Consider the following 21,553-nt stretch of genomic DNA (forward strand, 5'->3'; position numbering starts at 1 on the left):
GTACCTAGAGGTCGCTTTTTGTTGACAACTTTGCGATCTATTGCAGTTCTCTCTGCACTTGTCTCCTCGAGTGGTGTCTTCAGCGATGTCTGGGTGATCTTTACTCGTGGAGTATTGACGGTAAAACCCTATGCCCCCTTTTTTGATGACTCCCTTGACCCTGAGTATGAGGCATGCCCTTCTTCTCTGTTATCTCCTGGAGTCTCCTTTTGGCTGTTGCTCTGGGAGCTTAACTTTACACTACCTGCCACGTTCCCAATGGGTGCGAACCCCTCACCACCTTGACTTCGTGCGACGTTCTGTGTTCATCTTCAACTTTATTCGCTTGCCGAGGACACAGCTCTGAATTCGAACTAACGCCGTAAGTTTCTTGGCTTTCGCACGCAACTTAACCTAGCACCTTAGTACACACTGATGGCTCTGAGATCAGCCGTGGTGTCGAGTGTGCCTTCGTCATTGGCTCCTACCATTTCCGGTATCGGCTTCCAGAACAGTGCTCAATTTTTACAGCAGAGTTCTTCGCTCTATATCAGGCCACCCAGTACATACGGTGACAGAGGCATTTTAATTGTGTCATATGTTCCAATTCTCTCAGTGCCCTTCAGAGCTCCTGTGTGCTGTACACATTCTTATAACTTAGTGCAATGGCTCCTAGGAAACTTCCACTTGCTGACTGTTGAGGGAGCCACCGTGATGTTCAAGTTGTTTCCTGGTCACATCGATCTGATGGGAAATGAGGCTGCTGACACTGCTACCGTGGCCACTCTCCTCCTAACTCAGCCTGCTAGCTCTTCCTTTCCTTTGGATGATCTTCATGTTGCCACCAGTCAGCAGATGGTATTACTTTGGGATCAGCAGTGGTCTTCTCTTCACAGGAACAAGCTCCAGGAAATTCAACCTCTCCAAACGGTTTGGCCAACCTCCTCTCGGCCCTCTCATCATGAGGAGATCATTTTAGATAGGTTGCATATTGGGCACTGTCATTTTAGCCATTCCCATTTGTTATGTCGTGATCCCCCACCACTTTGTGCTCATTGTCATCAACCTTTGATGGTTTACCATGTCCTGATCCACTGCCCTTTTTTTAACCGCTTATTTTCCAGTGTATGTTTGCTGTCTGAGTTATCGTCAATTTTAGCAAATGATGCGAGCGCTGTCGATCACGTTTTACTTTTTATCTGTCATAACGATACGGCTAAGAACATTCAGTGTTTCATTAGGGACCTCTGTTGCCTCTTTTTTTCAAGGGGAAGTCGTTGCTTTTAGCTCTCTTTCCTTCCATCGATTGGGCTTAACATATGGTCGCTTTTAGCTTCTTTTTCTTATTGCTGTTCTAAGGTTACAATGTGGGCATGTATGATGTCAGTTGTTTTTGTGCCCGGAAAATAAGTAAAATGTTTACTGAAAAAACTAACTTCAGGAATGTATATGCATCGTGATCTACAGCAAAATGCATCCACATTATTCCTGCATGTTTTGTAATATCATTTAACCATCTCACATTCAGTGTCTACTTTGGTCTTTCCTATCTCTTGACATCCTGAAGAGCTTCCTTGGTCTGTCTTGCATGCGTTCACCTGGCAACATGTCCAGCTCACTTCTATTTCATTTTCAGTACAGTACTGATCCATTTATTTATTGCCCTGTCTCAGATGGTAATGCTGAACTTATATCTCTCCAGTGCATGCTGATATTAGGAAAATGTAGTTGATCTACAAAGGAGATTATTAAAAAACTTGTGTGATTTGTCCTAGAATATTACTTGAGTGTATGCTATCTGTACGTATGTAGGTCTTCGGGGGATATTGAATGTACACAAAGGAGGACAGCACAAATGTTCATAGGTTTGTTTGATCCATGGTTGAGTGTCCCGGAAAGGTTGAGAAACATCAACAGCAGATATATGAAGATGGGCACCCATTATCCCACAAAATACTGCTTATAAAGTTCTAGGAACCAGATGTAGATGTTATGCTGAAGCAATGGTGTGTGTGTGTGTGTGTGTGTGTGTGTGTGTGTGTGAGTGTGTGTGTGTGTGTCCTTATGTAGGCGTTGGTGGTGGCTGGCATTTAAGTACTGTCACCCACTGCTCCAGATCAGTCTAATGACTGTGCCATTTCCATAATTCAGTAGTGGCGTATCGTGATTCAGGCCATCATGTACCCACGAGAAGCAGCATTACTGTTTTTGGTGCGGGATGCCGGAGATGGAGGAGGAAAGAGTACACTTGTATCTTGTAAGGGTTTTGGTATGAAATAAAACGGGAGTCTTCTAGATATTGAGTAGTCTGTAAAACAAAGTAACATGGCAAGCATACACTATCTGATCAAAGTACTTGCACCCCTGTTAGTGGGCATTAATATGGGATGTCCATTCTGATAGATCTTATTTTGGCTTAGTAAAAAAGTATGTCATTTAATAAGTATCAGAATACTGAGCAGGGAAAGATGCGATATAAACATGCCCATGACAAAAATAGATATGTAGGAAAAGAATGACGAACATATATCTGTCTTGTCCCATCCGTGATTCTGGATGGACATGTTGCATGTATGCCAGACAACAATAGATATCTTTTTAAAAGATTTTAGAATATATCTTCTGGAAAGGAGACAGTTTCTTTCATTTGTAAATTGCTTCACTGTGAAAATGATACCTGGATACACCGTAGCCTGCAAACATCGGAAAACAAGGTGACATCATTAATGATTTTATTACACTTCGTTCTTTATTATGAATCTGGATGGTGCATCCTTATCTTCGAGGAGAAAGAGGTAAATATCTCTGTGTTCATAGGAGAGCTAATATATCAATAATTTAGACTGTTACAGTGCTAATCGTAGTAAGACACTGTGGAGATCTCAACTTAGATGCATGAGTTGCTGCTGGTGAAAGTATCCACCAGCCATGCACCTTGAAATAGTCCACGTTATTTGCACCTCTTTATAGAACCAGTAACCTCAGTATACTACCCTTCGCCCTTATGATGGCCTGAACTCTGCTGAGGACACTCTCAATGAGGTGTCTGAATATCTATGCAGGAATGGCTGCCTATTCTTCAAGTGTGTAAAGCAGAGAAGGCAGTGATATTGGATGCTGGGATATGGAGGAAAATCAATGCTCTAATTAATCCAAGAGGTGTGACATTAGGTTCAGATTCTGATTCTGGGAACGCCAGTCCATTTCAGGAATGTGATTGTCCGCAAACCATTAACTCACAGATGCTGCTTTGCAACAGGGTGCATTGTCATCTGGTCCTAACAGTCATCATCTCTGAACTGTTCCTCTACATTATGCTATGCACAATTCTGTGAAATGTTTTTATACAGGGTAACAATTATTGAACTATATGAAATAAAATTATCATTACTTCTGAACAATTTGTGTTAGGATGTTCGTACGGCCCAGTTGGCCACGGAGCATGATGGGAATTAGTATGGTTTGGTTTAGTGATGGAGCCCACTGTCATTTGGATGGGTTGGTCAATAAGCAAAACTGACACATTTGGGGGACTGAGTACCCACATTTTGCAATCCAGAAGTTTCTTTGTTCTCAGTGGGTGTCCACTGTCCAGTCACAGAATAATTGGTGCTGTATTCCATGGGGCACATTGACTACCGAATGGTACGTGAAGATTTTGGAAGATGATTTTGTCCCCATTATCCAAAGTGACCATGATTTCGACAAGATGTGGTTCGTGAAAGACGGAGCTCGTCCCCATTGAAGCACGAGAGTGTTTGATGTTCTGGAGTAGCACTTTAGGGACCACGTTCTGGCTCTGGGGTACCCAGAGGCCACTGGCACGATCCTTGATGGCCACTATTTTCTCCAGATGTGAACACGTGTGACTCCTTTTTGTGGGGCTATATTAAGGGCAAGGTGTACAGCAATAACCCCAAAACCATTGCTGAGCTGAAAACAGATATTCAGGATCTAATTGACTGCATCAATGTACCAACATTTCAGTGGGTCATGCAGAATTTCTCTGTTTGTCTGTGCCAAATCATCATCAATGATGGCAGGCATATTGAACACATCATAATCTAAATACGAATATATGTAGTGGCATTTACATGCTGAATGAAGTGTGTGCATGCCGTGGTTTGTAACTAATTTACATTTTTTTCATATTATTCAATAATTGTCAACCTGTATCTTTCTGCATTTAGAGTTAACTTAACTGCTGCAAGGAGCCACACCCTAGCCACGAAAAACACTTCCATACTGTAAACACTTCCTCAGCACTCCTCCATTGACCCTACATACCATGGCTGGTCTATACTCCAGACATTTGCCGAACCCAAACCCTTCCATCAGATTGCACAGAGTGTAGTGCAATTTGTCACTCCAAATGACCTGTTTCCAATCATCCACTGTCCAGTGGCATCCCTCTTTACACCACCTCGAGTGTCACGCAACATTGACTACAGAAATGTGTGGCCCATGAGGAGTTGCTTGACCAGTGTACCACAATTTTAACTCCCTACCCACAGTCATTGTTGTAGCTGGACTGCAGGTTGCACTTTGGAACTCAGGAGTTATCTCTTCTACTGGTTTCATGCAATTTTTTTTACAACTGTCCTCCACAACATTCAACGGTCTGTGTCCGTCAGTACATGAGATCTACCTGGTCTCTGCTTAGTTGTGGTTGTTACTCCACATTTCCACTTCACGATCACATCAGAAACAGTTGACTTGGGCAGCTGTAGAAGAGTTGTTACTCTGATGACATCCAGTGACTAGTCCACATTTGAAGTCACTGAGCTCTCGTGATTGACCCATTCTGCTTTTAGTGCTTTTCTACGGACATTTACCCCATCTTATTTTATACTGGTGGGTCCTCCTCTCATGAATCTAATGGTCAGTTCCACATTACACTGGGGTATCCAGATATGTTTGATCAGATCATATATGTTCTTAGCACAGCACTTAACCTGCTCATTTCAGTGAACTTGAGGTAAAACTTGTGACTGATATTATTGTGAGAGCCATCTGTTTCTCCTATCATGCTGAAACGAACTAGTGGTTGCATCTTCCTTGTCATTTTTGAAAACAAACTAAGAATAGGAATTATGTTTAACAAAAAGACTTAAATTTGTTTGTGCAGGTATCTATACAATGTATCTAACAACAAAGATGCTGTAACTTACCAAACGAAAGCGTTGGTATGTTGATAGAGACAAAAAATACACAAACACACACACAAATTACAAGCTTTCGCAACCCATGGTTGCTTCATCAGGAAAGAGGGAAGGAGAGGGAAAGACGAAAGGATGTGGGTTTTAAGGGAGAGGTAAGGAGTCATTCCAATCCCGGGAGCGGAAAGACTTACCTTAGGGGGAAAAAAGGACAGGTACACACACACACACACACACACACACACACACACACACACATATCCATTCACACACATACAGACACAGGCAGACATATGTAAATGCAAAAGGGTTGGGCAGAGATGTCAGCTGAGGCAGAAGTACAGAGGCAAAGATGTTGTTGGATGACAAGTGATGTGCGAGGGGCAGCAACTTGAAATTAGCGGAGGTTGAGGCCTGGCGGATAACGAGAAGAGAGGATATACTGAAGGGCAAGTTCCCATCTCCGGAGTTCTGACAGGTTGGTGTTAGTGGGAAGTATTCAGATAACCCGGACGGTGTAACACCGTGCCAAGATGTGCTGGCCGTGCACCAAGGCATGTTTAGCCACAGGGTGATCCTCATTACCAACAAACACTGTCTGCCCGTGTCCATTCATGCGAATTGACAGTTTGTTGCTGGTCATTCCCACATAGAAGGCTTCACAGCGTAGGCATGTCAGTTGGTAAATCACGTGGGTGCTTTCACACGTGGCTCTGCCTTGGATCGTGTACATCTTCCGGGTTACAGGACTGGAGTAGGTGGTGGTGGGAGGGTGCATGGGACAGGTCTTACACCGGGGGCGGTTACAAGGGTAGGAGCCAGAGGGTAGCGAAGGTGGTTTGGGGATTTTATAGGGATGAACCAAGAGGTTATGAAGGTTAGGTGGACGACGGAAAGACACTCTTGGTGGAGTGGGGAGGATTTCATGAAGGATGGATCTCATTTCAGGGCATCATTTGAGGAAGTCGTATCTCTGCTGGAGAGCCACATTCAGAGTCTGATCCAGTCCCGGAAAGTATCCTGTCACAAGTGGGGCACTTTTGTGGTTCTTCTGTGGGAAGTTCTGGGTTTGAGGAAGTGGCTCTAGCTATTTGCTTCTGTACCAGGTCAGGAGGGTAGTTGCGGGATGCGAAAGCTGTTTTCAGGCTATTGGTGTAATGGTTCAGGGATTCCGGACTGGAGCAGATTTGTTTGCCACAAAGACCCAAGATGTAGGGAAGGGACCGTTTGATATGGAATGGGTGGCAGCTGTCAAAATGGAGGTACTGTTGCTTGTTGGTGGGTTTGATGTGGAGAGATGTGTGAAGCTGGCCATTGGACAGATGGAGGTCAACATCGAGGAAAGTGGCATGGGATTTGGCATAGGACCAGGTGAATCTGATGGAACCAAAGGAGTTGAGGTTGGAGAGGAAATTCTGGAGTTCTTCTTCACTGTGAGTCCAGATCATGCAGATGTCATCAATAAATCTGTACCAAACTTTGGGTTGGCAGGCTTGGGTAACCAAGAAGGCTTCCTCTAAGCGACCCATAAATAGATTGGCATACGAGGGGGCCATCCTTGTGCCCATGGCTGTTCCCTTTAATTGTTGGTTTGTCTGGCCTTCAAAAGTAAAGAAGTTGTGGGTTAGGATGAAGGTAGCTAAGGTAATGAGGAAAGAGGTTTTAGGTAGAGTAGCAGGTGATAGTCATGAAAGGAAGTGCTCCATTGCAGCGAGGCCCTGGACGTGTGGGATATTTGTGTATAAGGAAGTGGCATCAATGGTTACAAGGATGGTTTCTGGGGGTAACAGATTGGGTAAGGATTCCAAGCTTGAAATTTGTATGTTTTTTATTGTCTATCAACATACCAACACTTTCGTTTGGTAAGTTACAGCATCTTTGTTTTTTTATATACAGGGTGAGTCGCCTAGCATTACCGCTGGATATATTTCGTAAACCACATCAAATACTGACTAATCGATTCCACAGACCGAACGTGAGGAGAGGGGCTAGTGTAATTGGTTAATACAAACCATAAAAAAAAATGCACGGAAGTATGTTTTTTAACACAAACCTATGTTTTTTTTTTAAGTGGAACCCCGTTAGTTTTGTTAGCACATCTGAACATATAAACAAATACGTAATCAGTGCTGTTTGTTGCATTGTAAAATGTTGATTACATCCGGAGATATTGTAACCTAAAGTTGACGCTTGAGTACCACTCCTCCGCTGTTCGATCGTGTGTATCGGAGAGCACCGAATTACGTAGGGATCAAAAGGGAACAGTGATGGACCTTAGGTACAGAAGAGACTGGAACAGCACATTACGTCCACATGCTAAAACCTTTTTATTGGTCTTTTTCACTGACGCACATGTACATTACCATGAGGGGTGAGGTACACGTCCACACGTGGTTTCCGTTTTCAATTACGGAGTGGAATAGAGTGTGTCCCAACATGTCAGGCCAATAGATGTTCAATGTGGTGGCCATCATTTGCTGCACACAATTGCAATCTCTGGCGTAATGAATGTCGTACACGCCACAGTACATCTGGTGTAATGTCGCCGCAGGCTGCCACAATACGTTGTTTCATATCCTCTGGGGTTGTAGGCACATCACGGTACACATTCTCTTTTAACGTACCCCACAGAAAGAAGTCGAGAGGTGTAAGATCAGGAGAACGGGCTGGCCAATTTATGCGTCCTCCATATCCTATGAAATGCCCGTTGAACATCCTGTCAAGAGTCAGCCTACTGTTAATTGTGGAATGTGCAGGTGCACCATCATGCTGATACCACATACATCAACGCGTTTCCAGTGGGACATTTTTGAGCAACGTTGGCAGATCATTCTGTAGAAATGCGATGTATGTTGCAGCTGTTTGGGCCCCTGCAATGAGGTGAGGACCAATGAGGTGGTCGCCAATGATTCCGCACCATACATTTACAGTCCACGGTCGCTGTCGCTCTACCTGTCTGAGCCAGCGAGGATTGCCCACGGACCAGTAATGCATGTTCCGTAGATTCACTGCCCCGTGGTTTGTGAAACCCGTTTCATCGGTAAAGAGGTAGAACTGCAACGCATTCTCTGTTAATGCCCATTGACAGAATTGCATTCGATGATTAAAGTCATCACCATGTAATTGCTGATGTAGCAACACATGAAACAGGTGAAAACGGTGACGATGCAGTATGCGCATGACACTACTTTGACTCAGTCCACCGGCTCTTGGAATGTCCCATGTACTCATGTGTGGGTTCATGGCAACAGCAGCTAACACACCAACTGCACCCGCTTCTCCTGTGACGGGCCTGTTACAGACCCGTTTGCGTGCTACGACCATACCTGTTGCATACAGTTGGCGGTAGATGTTTTGCACTGTGCGGCACGTTGGATGCTCTCTGTCCGGGTACCGTTCTGCATACACCCTGCAGGCTTCAGCTGCATTTCGTCGACACTTGCCATAGATGAGTATCATCTCCGCCTTTTCAGAGTTTGAATACACCATGGTCACAGTTCCTACAACACTACACTATCACAGACATCTGGTAACACGGTGTACTACAGTTGGTCTGCGTGCGGAGATGAATGCAGAACAACAATAGCAGCAAGCTCTACATGAGGACACTGCGACAGCTAGACCAAACCACAACAGTGGACTACAGCCACACTCATAAACACGGTCGTCATCATAAACATATCCCTGCAGATGCTGCTCACCGACCGTGGCCCGTGTTTGTTACAACACACAACTGAACATCGGAGGTTTCAAGCGTCAATATCTCCGGATGTAATTAACATTTTACAATGCAACAAATGGCACTGATTACGTATTTGTTTATGTGTTCAGATGTGCTAACAAAACTAACGTGGTTCCATTTAAAAAAACATAGGTTTGTGTTAAAAAACATGCTTCCATGCATTTTTGTATGGTTTTTGTTAAACAGTTACACTAGCCCCTCTCCTCACGTTCGGTCTGTGGAATCGGTTCGTCAGTATTTGATGTGGTTTACGAAATATATCCAGCGGTAATGTTAGGTGACTCACCCTGTATATCTATATAATGTGTAATGGATAAACATAAAGTAACATAATCCACATTAATATTTGCAGCAATTGGAAACTCCTGAAGATCCTGACACGTGTGACCCACTAGAGTTGGAGAGAGATGTAAGTGGTGTCTTGTTCAGAGTGTCCCTTTCTACATAATCTAGATGTAATTACCTTAATTAATAATGTGTGAGTGGTAGTCATAAAGTTTTATCTCCTCAAAAAAGTAGACATACAAAATTAATATTTTGTTTGTTTGCAGGTACATGCCTTTCATTCCTGGTTAACACTGAAATCCACATGGTGCAGTACCATGGCACAGCCAATCTCCTTTTAACCAGTGAACTGTGCTGTTTTGTTTTGGCTGCTGTGACAGCATGCTATGATTCTGTAGTGTGGGGGTTTCAATATCTACCAGGGACACACTTGCAAACAAACAAAATGTTATGTAACTTAATTTTTAGAGGGAATGATTAAAACTTTGACTGTCATTCGTACACAGATTACCACGTAGTCATACTAGGTTGTTTTTATGCTTAACGGAAGTAGCATGCAGTGGCCTGCTAATGATTGAATGAATGAATATTTTGCTATACGGTATGCCGTATGTTAAGTTGTACCAGGATTAAGAAGAAATCCTCATGTGAGATAAGCAATGCTATGACAGACATAGAAAGAACAGAAGTAGGTCCATATGAATATCTCTTGCCCCCCCCCCCCCCCCCCCCTCATTCCACGTGGGAAAAATATATCTAAAAACAAAGATGATGTGACTTACCAAACGAAAGCGCTGGCAGGTCGATAGACACACAAACATACACACAAAATTATAGCTTTCGCAACCAATGGTTGCTTCGTCAGGAAAGAGGGAAGGAGAGGGAAAGACGAAAGGATGTGGTTTTTAAGGGAGAGGGTAAGAAGTCATTCCAATCCCGGAAGCGGAAAGACTTACCTTAGGGGGAAAAAGGACGGGTATACACTCGCGCACACACACACATATCCATCCACACATATACAGACACAAGCAGACATATTCAAAGACAAAGAGTTTGGGCAGAGATGTCAGTCGAGGCGGAAGTGCAGCGGCAAAGATGTTGTTGAATGACAGGTGAGGTATGAGTGGCGGCAACTTGAAATTAGCGGAGATTGAGGCCTGGAGGGTAACGGGAAGAGAGGATATATTGAAGAGCAAGTTCCCATCTCCGGAGTTCGGATAGGTTGGTGTTAGTGGGAAGTATCCAGATAACCCGGACGGTGTAGCACTGTCCCAAGATGTGCTGGCCGTGCACCAAGGCATGTGTAACCACAGGGTGATCCTCATTACCAACAAGCACTGTCTGCCTGTGTCCATTCATGCGAATGAACAGTTTGTTGCTGGTCGTTCCCACATAGAATGCATCACAATATAGGCAGGTCAGTTGGTAGACCACGTGGGTGCTTTCACACGTGGCTCTGCCTTTGATCGTGTACACCTTCCGGGTTACAGGACTGGAGTAGGTGGTGGTGGGAGGGTGCATGGGACAGGTTTTACACCGGGGGCGGTTACAAGGGTAGGAGCCGGAGGGTAGGGAAGGTGGTTTGGGGATTTCATAGGGATGAACTAACAGGTTATGAAGGTTAGGTGGACGGCGGAAAGACACTCTTGGTGGATTGGGGAGGATTTCATGAAGGATGGATCTCATTTCAGGGCAAGATTTGAGGAAGTCGTATCCCTGCTGGAGAGCCACATTCAGAGTCTGACCCAGTCCCGGAAAGTATCCTGTCAGAAGTGGGGCACTTTTGTGGTTCTTCTGTGAGAGGTTCTGGGTTTGAGGGGATGAGGAAGTGGCTCTGGTTATTTGCTTCTGTACCAGGTCGGGAGGGTAGTTGCGGGATGCGAAAGCTGTTGTCAGGTTGTTGGTGTAATGGTTCAGGGATTCCGGACTGGAGCAGATTCGTTTGCCACGAAGACCTAGGCTGTAGGGAAGGGACCGTTTGATGTGGAATGGGTGGCAGCTGTCATAATGGAGGTACTGATGCTTGTTGGTGGGTTTGATGTGGATGGACGTGTGAAGCTGGCCATTGGACAGATGGAGGTCAACGTCAAGGAAAGTGGCATGGGATTTGGAGTAGGACCAGGTGAATCTGATGGAACCAAAGGAGTTGAGGTTGGAGAGGAAATTCTGGAGTTCTTCTTCACTGTCAGTCCAGATCATGAAGATGTCATCAATAAATCTGTACCAAACTTTGGGTTGGCAGGCCTGGGTAACCAAGAAGGCTTCCTCTAAGCAACCCATGAATAGGTTGGCGTACGAGGGGGCCATCCTGGTACCCATGGCTGTTCCCTTTAATTGTTGGTATGTCTGGCCTTCAAAAGTGAAGAAGTTGTGGGTCAGGATGAAGCTGGCTAAGGTAATGAGGAAAGAGGTTTTAGGTAGGGTGGCAGGTGATCGGCGTGAAAGGAAGTGCTCCATCGCAGCGAGGCCCTGGACGTGCGGAATATTTGTGTATAAGGAAGTGGCATCAATGGTTACAAGGATGGTTTCCGGGGGTAACAGATTGGGTAAGGATTCCAGGCGTGCGAGAAAGTGGTTGGTGTCTTCGATGAAGGAGGGGAGACTGCATGTAATGGGTTGAAGGTGTTGATCTACGTAGGCAGAGATACATTCTGTGGGGGCTTGGTAACCAGCTACAATGGGGCGGCCGGTATGATTGGGTTTGTGAATTTTAGGAAGAAGGTAGGGGTGCGGGGTGTCGGTGGGGTCAGGAGATTGATGGAGTCAGGTGAAAGGTTTTGCAGGGGGCCTAAGGTTCTGAGGATTCCTTGAAGCTCTGCCTGGACATCGGGAATGGGATTACCTTGGCAAACTTTGTATGTGGTGTTGTCTGGAAGCTGACGCAGTCCCTCAGCCACATACTCCCGACGATCAAGTACCACGGTTGTGGAACCCTTGTCCGCCGGAAGAATGACGATGGATCAGTCAGCCTTCAGATCACAGATAGCCTGGGCTTCAGCAGTGGTGATGTTGGGAGTAGGATTAAGGTTTTTTAAGAAGGATTGAGATGCAAGGCTGGAAGTCAGAAATTCCTAGAAGGTTTGGAGAGGGTGATTTTGAGGAAGAGGAGGTGGGTCCCGGTGCGATGGAGGACGGAACTGTACCGGGCAGGGTTCAATTTTTGCCACTTTCAACACTACCGCTGCTATAAAATCCACCATTTCTGGTTCTCAAACAGTTCCTTTCACCTATTAAACAACCATTTCGGCTAGTTCTAATAACTTTCGCTATATTTCCATTTCCGTTTTTCCCACATCACTGATAATTTTTAGCTGCTTTCCACAGGTTTTAACGTCAGTATTTCTTTGTCAGACAATTGTTAGCCTCATTTTCATAATCTGCCACCACAAAACCACTCCTTTTAATACATTACACGCAGTTTTTTCTAAATTTTCCCGAATTTCTCTGTCCTTTAACGTGTTTTGGCGGCAACACAACCACCTAACCTCTGTGCCCATCGTTGTCTACCAACCCAAGTCCAACATAGCCCAGCTGTAACCAACACCTTTTCGCCTTTTTTCACACCAGATCTCCAGTTACTTTCCAGTTCACTTTTATCTCTCCCCATATATTTTTATTTTCATTTTCATTTCAGCCTCATGTTACACTTTCCACCTTCTAATACCATGTCACCCTCACAACACCCCCACAATGACCCCATTAAGTTTTATTTACATTCCCTCCGCAAACATGCCTTCGCCCTAGCCAGATTACGCTCCCATATCCTATTTTCTCAGGCTTGTCTGACATTTGGCATTACCCCCAAAGGCCTCACACTTAAAGTTCCCATCTTGGGCTGCAACCCTTCTTTCCATCAGTCCCTATACCAGTTCCAAACTGAACAATCCATTGCCCTCACCCACCTAATCCTTCACCTACACATCAACTCAGCCAATGAACACACCCGTCAACTCCTATCCTTAATAAAAGTCCTTAATCTTTCCTCTCCCACATCCACACCGGCTGTTCAGAGCATCCTCCTACAGGCCAATCGCAAATTAGAACAGCATGCCACCCTCCACCTCAAAAAACTATCCAATCTCCTGGTTTCCCACCTCCGGAAAGGCAACTCACTCACCCTTCACAACCTTTCCAGCAAACCTCAACCTCCTCTCATTGCACACAAACCCAGTCTCTCCCATTTACTCAATCTCCCACTTCCAGGTCCACTCCCTCCAAAACCTCAAAATTCCAATCAACACAATCTGGAACCACAACACCCTAATTCAGTAGTTAACCTTTCCTCCAAACCTCTCTCCCAATCCGAAACCTCTGTCCTATCCAAAGGCCTCACCTTCAGCCCCACTCCCAGATTCAACCAAACAGCCCTCGTCAAAGATTTACTGTCCTACACTCGTACTCTCTGCTGGAAATATCACTTTGCCACAAAGAAAAATGATCCTAATCCTACTCCTAATGATCCAACTCCCCAAGACACTATCCAAATTGAACCCTGCCTGGAACAGTTCCATCCTCCGTCGCAATGGGACCCACCTCCTCTTCCTCAAAATCACCCTCTCCAAACCTTCTAGGAATTTCTGACTTCCAGCCTTGCATCTCAGTCCTTCTTAAAAAACCTTAATCCTACTCCCAACATCACCACTGCTGAAGCCCGGGCTATCCGTGATCTGAAGGCTGACCGATCCATCGTCATTCTTCTGGCGGACAAGGGTTCCACAACCGTGGTACTTGATCGTCGGGAGTATGTGGCTGAGGGACTGCATCAGCTTCCAGAAAACACCACATACAAAGTTTGCCAACGTAATCCCATTCCTGATGTCCAGGCGGAGCTTCAAGGAATCCTCAGAGCCTTAGGCCCCCTGCAAAACCTTTCACCTGACTCCATCAACCTCCTGACCCCACCGACACCCCACACCCCTACCTTCTACCTTCTTCCTAAAATTCACAAACCCAATCATACCGGCTGCCCCATTGTAGCTGGTTACCAAGCCCCCACAGAATGTATCTCTGCCTACGTAGATCAACACCTTCAACCCATTACATGCAGTCTCCCCTCCTTCATCAAAGACACCAACCACTTTCTCGAACGCCTGGAATCCTTACTCAATCTGTTACCCCCAGAAACCATCCTTGTAACCATTGATGCCACTTCCTTATACACAAATATTCCGCACGTCCAGGGCCTCGCTGCGATGGAGCACTTCCTTTCACGCCGATCACCTGCCACCCTACCTAAAACCTCTTTCCTCATTACCTTAGCCAGCTTCATCCTGACCCACAACTTCTTCACTTTTGAAGGCCAGACATACCAACAATTAAAGGGAACAGCCATGGGTACCAGGATGGCCCCCTCGTACGCCAACCTATTCATGGGTTGCTTAGAGGAAGCCTTCTTGGTTACCCAGGCCTGCCAACCCAAAGTTTGGTACAGATTTATTGATGACATCTTCATGATCTGGACTGACAGTGAAGAAGAACTCCAGAATTTCCTCTCCAACCTCAACTCCTTTGGTTCCATCAGATTCACCTGGTCCTACTCCAAATCCCATGCCACTTTCCTTGACGTTGACCTCCATCTGTCCAATGGCCAGCTTCACACGTCCATCCACATCAAACCCACCAACAAGCATCAGTACCTCCATTATGACAGCTGCCACCCATTCCACATCAAACGGTCCCTTCCCTACAGCCTAGGTCTTCGTGGCAAACGAATCTGCTCCAGTCCGGAATCCCTGAACCATTACACCAACAACCTGACAACAGCTTTCGCATCCCGCAACTACCCTCCCGACCTGGTACAGAAGCAAATAACCAGAGCCACTTCCTCATCCCCTCAAACCCAGAACCTCTCACAGAAGAACCACAAAAGTGCCCCACTTGTGACAGGATACTTTCCGGGACTGGACCAGACTCTGAATGTGGCTCTCCAGCAGGGATACGACTTCCTCAAATCTTGCCCTGAAATGAGATCCATCCTTCATGAAATCCTCCCCACTCCACCAAGAGTGTCTTTCCGCCGTCCACCTAACCTTCGTAACCTGTTAGTTCATCCCTGTAAAATCCCCAAACCACCTTCCCTACCCTCTGGCTCCTACCCTTGTAACCGCCCCCGGTGTAAAACCTGTCCCATGCACCCTCCCACCACCACCTACTCCAGTCCTGTAACCCGGAAGGTGTACACGATCAAAGGCAGAGCCACGTGTGAAAGCACCCACGTGATTTACCAACTAACCTGCCTACACTGTGAAGCTTTCTATGTGGGAATGACCAGCAACAAACTGTCCATTCGCATGAATGGACACAGGCAGACAGTGTTTGTTGGTAATGAGGATCACCCTGTGGCTAAACATACCTTGGTGCACGGCCAGCACATCTTGGCACAGTGTTACACCATCCGGGTTATCTGGATACTTCCCACTAACACCAACCTATCCGAACTCCGGAGATGGGAACTTGCTCTTCAATATATCCTCTTTTCCCGTTACCCACCAGGCTTCAATCTCTGCTAATTTCAAGTTGCCGCCACTCATACCTCACCTGTCATTCAACAGCATCTTTGCCTCTGCACTTCCGCCTCGACTGACATCTCTGCCCAAACTCTTTGTCTTTGAATATGTCTGCTTGTGTCTGTATATGTGTGGATGGATATGTGTGTGTGTGCGTGAGTGAGTGTATACCCGTCCTTTTTCCCCCTAAGGTAAGTCCTTCCACTCCCGGGATTGGAATGACTCCTTACCCTCTCCCTTAAAACCCACATCCTTTCGTCTTTCCCTCTCCTTCCCTCTTTCCTGACGAAGCAACCGTTGGTTGCGAAAGCTAGAATTTTGTGTGTATGTTTGTTTGTTAGTGTGTCTATCGACCTGCCAGCGCTTTCGTTTGGTAAGTCACATCATCACATCTATATTAGAACTCAAAACATTTATTTATAATCATAGTTCCTGATCCTGTTGAATAAATAGAGAGAAAGAAACATTTTTTTCAGTGAGCACAAGTAGAATGTGGATATGCAAACTGGAAATTATGATCAGTAAGTTCTCCATCACTTTCTGGTTGACTGCAATAATAATTTTCATGCTATCTGGTGGCTTTTTCTAGAGATTTTCTGCCAATGATTTTTTAATGATTTTCTGATTTTTGCCAGCACAAGTGCCTGATGTTACCAAAGATTTACTTTCAGTTCCTGGTGGTGGTGAATCTTAAATGCCACTTGTGCTGGTGAAGCATCACAAAAATCATTAAACAAATGTAGACTGAAGATCCCTAAACAAAAAACAACTTTATTTATTGTTTATAAAGTGCTGTATTTTTTTGTCTCTGTTTCAAATCAGATTATACCCAAGAATTAGAAACATTAAAATTAAGTGAAGTGTTCTAGAAAACAAATTTTTGAGTTGTGTTGTGGGCAGCAGGTTAATTAATTTTGTTGTATAATGAATTAATCGCTGTCTTTCACAAGAGCTTGAAAATTATTTTTGCGGTCTGCCAGAAAGTGATGGAGAACATACTGACCAAAATTTCCAGTTTGCAAGTCCACATTCTACTTGCACTCAGTGAAAAAATGTTTCTTTCTCTCTATTTACTCAGCAGGATCAGGAACTATGATTATAAATAAAAGTTTTGAGTTCTAACAGATTCATATATTCAGTAAAAGTTCACATGCACAAACATAGTTATATTCCTCATAATAATAATACATCAACAGCTTGCCTTACAACATAAACTTATAAAACAACACGTTCCCACATACAAGTATGCACCACAAAATGTACTGGAGATTGATGAATACAAATTATACTGGAACAGAACCATTATAACAGATAAAACAACACCACATAACAAACCTGACATCATACTCACCCTAAAAAGAAGAAATTAACACAACTAATCAAAATATCCATACCAAATACAACAAATATACAAAAGAAAACAGGAGAAAAAATTGAAAAGTACATCCAACTGGCTGAGGAAGTCAAGGACATGTGGCATCAGGATAAAGTTGACATTATGCCAATTATACTATCAACTACAGGAGTCATACCACACAATATCCACCAGTACATCAACGCAATACAGCTACATCCAAACTTATATATATATACAACTACAGAAATCTGTAATTATTGATACATGTTCAATTACCCGAAAGTTCCTAAATGCAATGTAACATATACCGTACAGTTAAAAGGAAGTCACGCTCGATCAAGGTCCGCGTCACTTTCCATTTTTGACCAGACATAACATCTGAGAAAAGAAAGAATAATAATAATAATAATAATAATAATGTTCCTATCATAAATAACACTATGAGTGGTTCAGAGGTGACCTCTACAGTATGTTCCAATTAAATTGTCTTTTGCCCTGATTTCTAATCATCAAAGCTCATTGCTCGCCACAAAAGGTAAAAAAATAAACTCCCTACTTGCCACCCAGTTTTTTCAACGTTACGGGTGGCACACAGTTACTTTTGTGAAATCCACACAATCCAGGACGGTGTATAGTCCTCACGCATTCATTCCTATTTGTACTGACGACATGCATTTAGTAGCAACCTGGCTGTGATGTCATCCAATGCACCACGAAAGCCGGTGCTTGACTGACGCAGGCAGGGTGATAGCTCAGTGCAAAGTGTGTCTCTTACTTCCTCTCCAACCGTATTTATATATGGGTGCAGCGGACAGCCTAACGGGACATCTTCTGTCCACCACTTTATGCCCAGGTAGTAGCATATAGATGACCGCTTTCTTGGACATATATTATTTAATTATTTTGTCATGAACCAATTTACAATATTTGTAATTTTTGTATGATTAAAGTTAGTTGGCATTAGTTATTAAAAAAAGTTTCAGTGCAACTCCATTTAAACTGTGCCGACTAGAATTTTTAGAATGGAAACGACAGTAGAATATGACCTCTGAACTAAAACTTCAAGAGACCAGTCTTGAAACTTGTTACAGCTTTATTATTTAATGTAATCAAGTGCTATAACCAGAACTTTGTATCATTAATGTAAATGATACTTAATCTATTACAAATAATCTATTCCAAATTTAGTTTTTAGTAAATTACTTGCAAACTGTTAGAGCTAGATTAATGGGGTCACATAGTTAATGTTTTTATAACAAATTGATGCTACATATGAATTTTCATCTTTCTGGGTCTAATATTTAGTGCCTTAATTTTTCCGTAAAAGTGCCAATTTTGACCAAAATATTGCTTCGATCAAATTGAGACTTGTAACAGTTGATTGTGACATATGTTTGCTTGTACTGAACAATTTTTAGCTTTCTGGCTTTATCATTTATTGCTATTTACTTTTTTTTCTTAAAACAGTGTATTTGCAAAACATTCATCTGATTATTCTGAGACTTATCAATTTTGATATTTAGCAATTTTGATATTAATATACTGAAGCATACATTTACAAAGTTTGGAAAAGTTCCTTTAATCTTTAATTTTGTTCTTTGATTATGGTGCAATACTTTCATGCTTCGCACAGGCATGTTACGATGATGTGGCGCTAGTGACAGTGAACTGGGATAAGTTCCGACACACTTGCTCGCCTCTGTAACTCTCAAATGTGGAGCATTTGTTTCGCCTAAGTGTCATCATTATAATTGCCAAAAAACTACGTATCTGTATCAAGCAAGCCAAACAGTTGCGTTTATCACAGGCTAGACATTTGCAACGGAATGTGAACTGTAGGACTTGTGTCACTTGAGGAGCTTGTGGGGATGTGAATCAAAGGAAATAACACGACGAAGATACTGGCAGGAGTGTAGCAGTGAGTTTGGATCGGAAGCTGTGCCCAGATATCTCACTCAGTTAGGGCACCATCAGCAAAAGATGAGGGTCTGGGTGAAGCCCGGTTTCTGAAGAATTGCACATAGCACTGCACAGTGAAAAATTGATTCTGTGTCAAGATCTTTGATATTGATTAATGTTAACTGTTCAGCAGCATTTCTTTGAACTAAGAAATGGGTACATTTTTATTTCCAAGACCATTTACTTATTTATTTCATTTATTTATGTAGCACATGGGAATACAAACATAACTGAAACTGACATTCATGAATTGCATAATTTTACAAAATAAATAGAACTAAGCAACTGAATCTAGAAATTAATATCTAAAGTTTCAATCCGTTCAGGGGTTGCCTCTATAATTTCAAAGAAATCTTCTAGATTTCCATGGTAAGCTCATCTGCTACAGCTTGTTAGAAGGTGTTTGATGGTCATGTTAAATGCCGTAGTCACATTCAAAAAACAAAGACTTTCCACATTGGCAGAGGCTTTCTGCACAAATCCTGTGGTCTGTCCAAATTCATTTAATTGTTTTCCAAGCGCATCATGATAATTGAAAGCCAGCTGGTCCTGTGTCAGATCTTATAAATATTTACAGCATTTAGTAAGGTATTTCTGATTACTTTGTGATACCATTTTTCTCTCCGTAACAGGAAAGTAGTGCAACTCTGATCTACTAAGTCAACGAACAGATTGCATTTGTTAGTGTGAGAGCACAAAGAAAGCTGACAGTCTGCTTGCTAACTGCCCGTCCAGCCAAGCACTGTTGTATGTTCCAGCAGGTGCACACACCAAACGCTGATTAACCTGCCAGCCGAGGTAAAACGGTAACAGAATGAATAGAATCTCACAAGCACACTGGATGCCCTGCAGTCCTTGTCAAATGATTTTAAAGGAAATATTTGGAAAAAAACTTATTCTTTTCACTCTTATAGCCTAATTTGCCAGCTTCATAGTGAACTGGGTAGCTTTTCATTAGTGGTCTTATCTAAGGTGTTATTTCAAAATTAAGTAACCTACCCATAAAATTTGAACAGTTTGTAATAAAAAGTAGGAGCCACCATGAGTTTATGTTAGATGTATGTTAGGACACACATTCCTACATATGAAATGTAGCTAACGTATTGAGTTTTTCTTTAGTCATCTTGTGAATGTTGCAGTTCTTCTTATTTCTGTGCTTGCCAAGAAAATTGGAGAGGGATTCTGCCTTATGAAAGACATCTTTGTAGTTTTGTTTTCACCCAGACACGTTTCAGCACTTTGTGGTTTGTTTATTTTTCTTCAGCAAAATTGTTACATGCTAACCTTTAAAGAAACTTTTGGTACAAAATATTTACATTTGTAAAATAAGTTTCTAGTTTATAGTACATTTGGAAATAAAGTGGATGTATGCATTTGTTTACATACCTCACATGTAGCTGTTGGATATATGTGATAGTAAAAAAATGTGCAAATCCCCTTTATTTCCAAATGTGCTACAAAACCAGAAATTTTAGGCATACCATAAATAAAGAACGTAGAGTGTCTCAACTCGGTGACATATGTCTCAGTTCTGCACTCCACACAAATCAATGTAAAAACATTTGACAAAACTCACTTATTTTACAAATGCAAATGTTTTGTACCAAAAGTTTCCTTAAAAGTTAAAATGTAACAGTTTTGCATGAGGAAAATAAACAAACCCTCTGAAGATAAGCACTAAAGATGTTGAAACATGTGTGGCTGAAAACAAAATTCCGAAGGTGTCTTGCACAAGGTGGAATTCGTCTCCAATTTTTCTTTAGACTCTCCATTCTAGAGAAAATGGATTGTGAGTAGTGCACTCCATTCCATATGCGCATAAATGATACAGTGAGAGTGCACTATCCATAAAATCCTTTGTACCTCATAAGTGGTTCAAGATGAAGCAATTTTGTTGACAAATGATGGCACTTGGTATATGATCAGCATGCAGAATTTTATCTATCATGATAAACAAGTAACTACAGGTTTCTTAAAAATAATAATATATTTGTTAAAGACCATTGATAGTTTTTGACATGCAAATTAGTGTGGGTTTGCAAAACATAAGTGAAGAAATTACACATTTATTTTTATACTGAAAATTAACTTTTCCATACGTTATTGACTTATTTTGTCTCCATTTGCATATTCAATAATACACTTCCAGGATTCCATCACATTGCAACAGTGTTTGAGGTGAAGTTGTGTATACATCTCACACACAACCAAGACAAAGTAGGTGTTACTCAAAACTCACCATGAATGTCCCTACGCCGAAGAAGAAAAAAGTGGTTTAGAAGTCTGGGAAAAATAGATAGCTGATTCGGCTGCAATTTCAGTGGAGTATCCTAGTGGATTCTTAGTAATGAACAGCTGGGATGCAAACTTTACCAAAGGATTTTCTAACTACACCACAATGATCTGAAAAGTGTGAAAGCAATTTACGTCAATTTACGTCAAATTCTATACCTGTACAGAGTAAAGGAGTGAAATTTTTCACTTCAAATATCCTTTGGTTCATCAAAGATATTGATGAGTCTGCAAGTTGTCAGTCACTACAGCTTCAGAGTTATGAAATAGTCAT

General features: G+C 42.8%; 1 protein-coding gene across 6 annotated transcripts in view; it reads left to right on the forward strand.

The window, feature by feature from the left end:
- The window catches only part of LOC124550851 (zinc finger protein 501-like), a 252,982-nt gene that overhangs the window by 78,839 nt on the left and 152,590 nt on the right, over nucleotides 1-21,553 (forward strand). For 4 of the 6 annotated variants that reach the window (XM_047125582.1, XM_047125581.1, XM_047125585.1 and 1 more), the window contains exon 4: nucleotides 9,233-9,289. The exons of the other annotated variants lie outside the window; for them this stretch is intronic. In XM_047125582.1, coding sequence (XP_046981538.1) covers nucleotides 9,233-9,289 — 57 coding nt within the window. The remainder of the gene's footprint in view (nucleotides 1-9,232; nucleotides 9,290-21,553) is intronic. 6 annotated transcript variants of the gene reach the window in all.

The sequence above is a fragment of the Schistocerca americana genome, chromosome 9 (genome assembly GCF_021461395.2).
Source record: "Schistocerca americana isolate TAMUIC-IGC-003095 chromosome 9, iqSchAmer2.1, whole genome shotgun sequence".
Taxonomy (NCBI): Eukaryota; Metazoa; Arthropoda; class Insecta; order Orthoptera; family Acrididae; genus Schistocerca; species Schistocerca americana.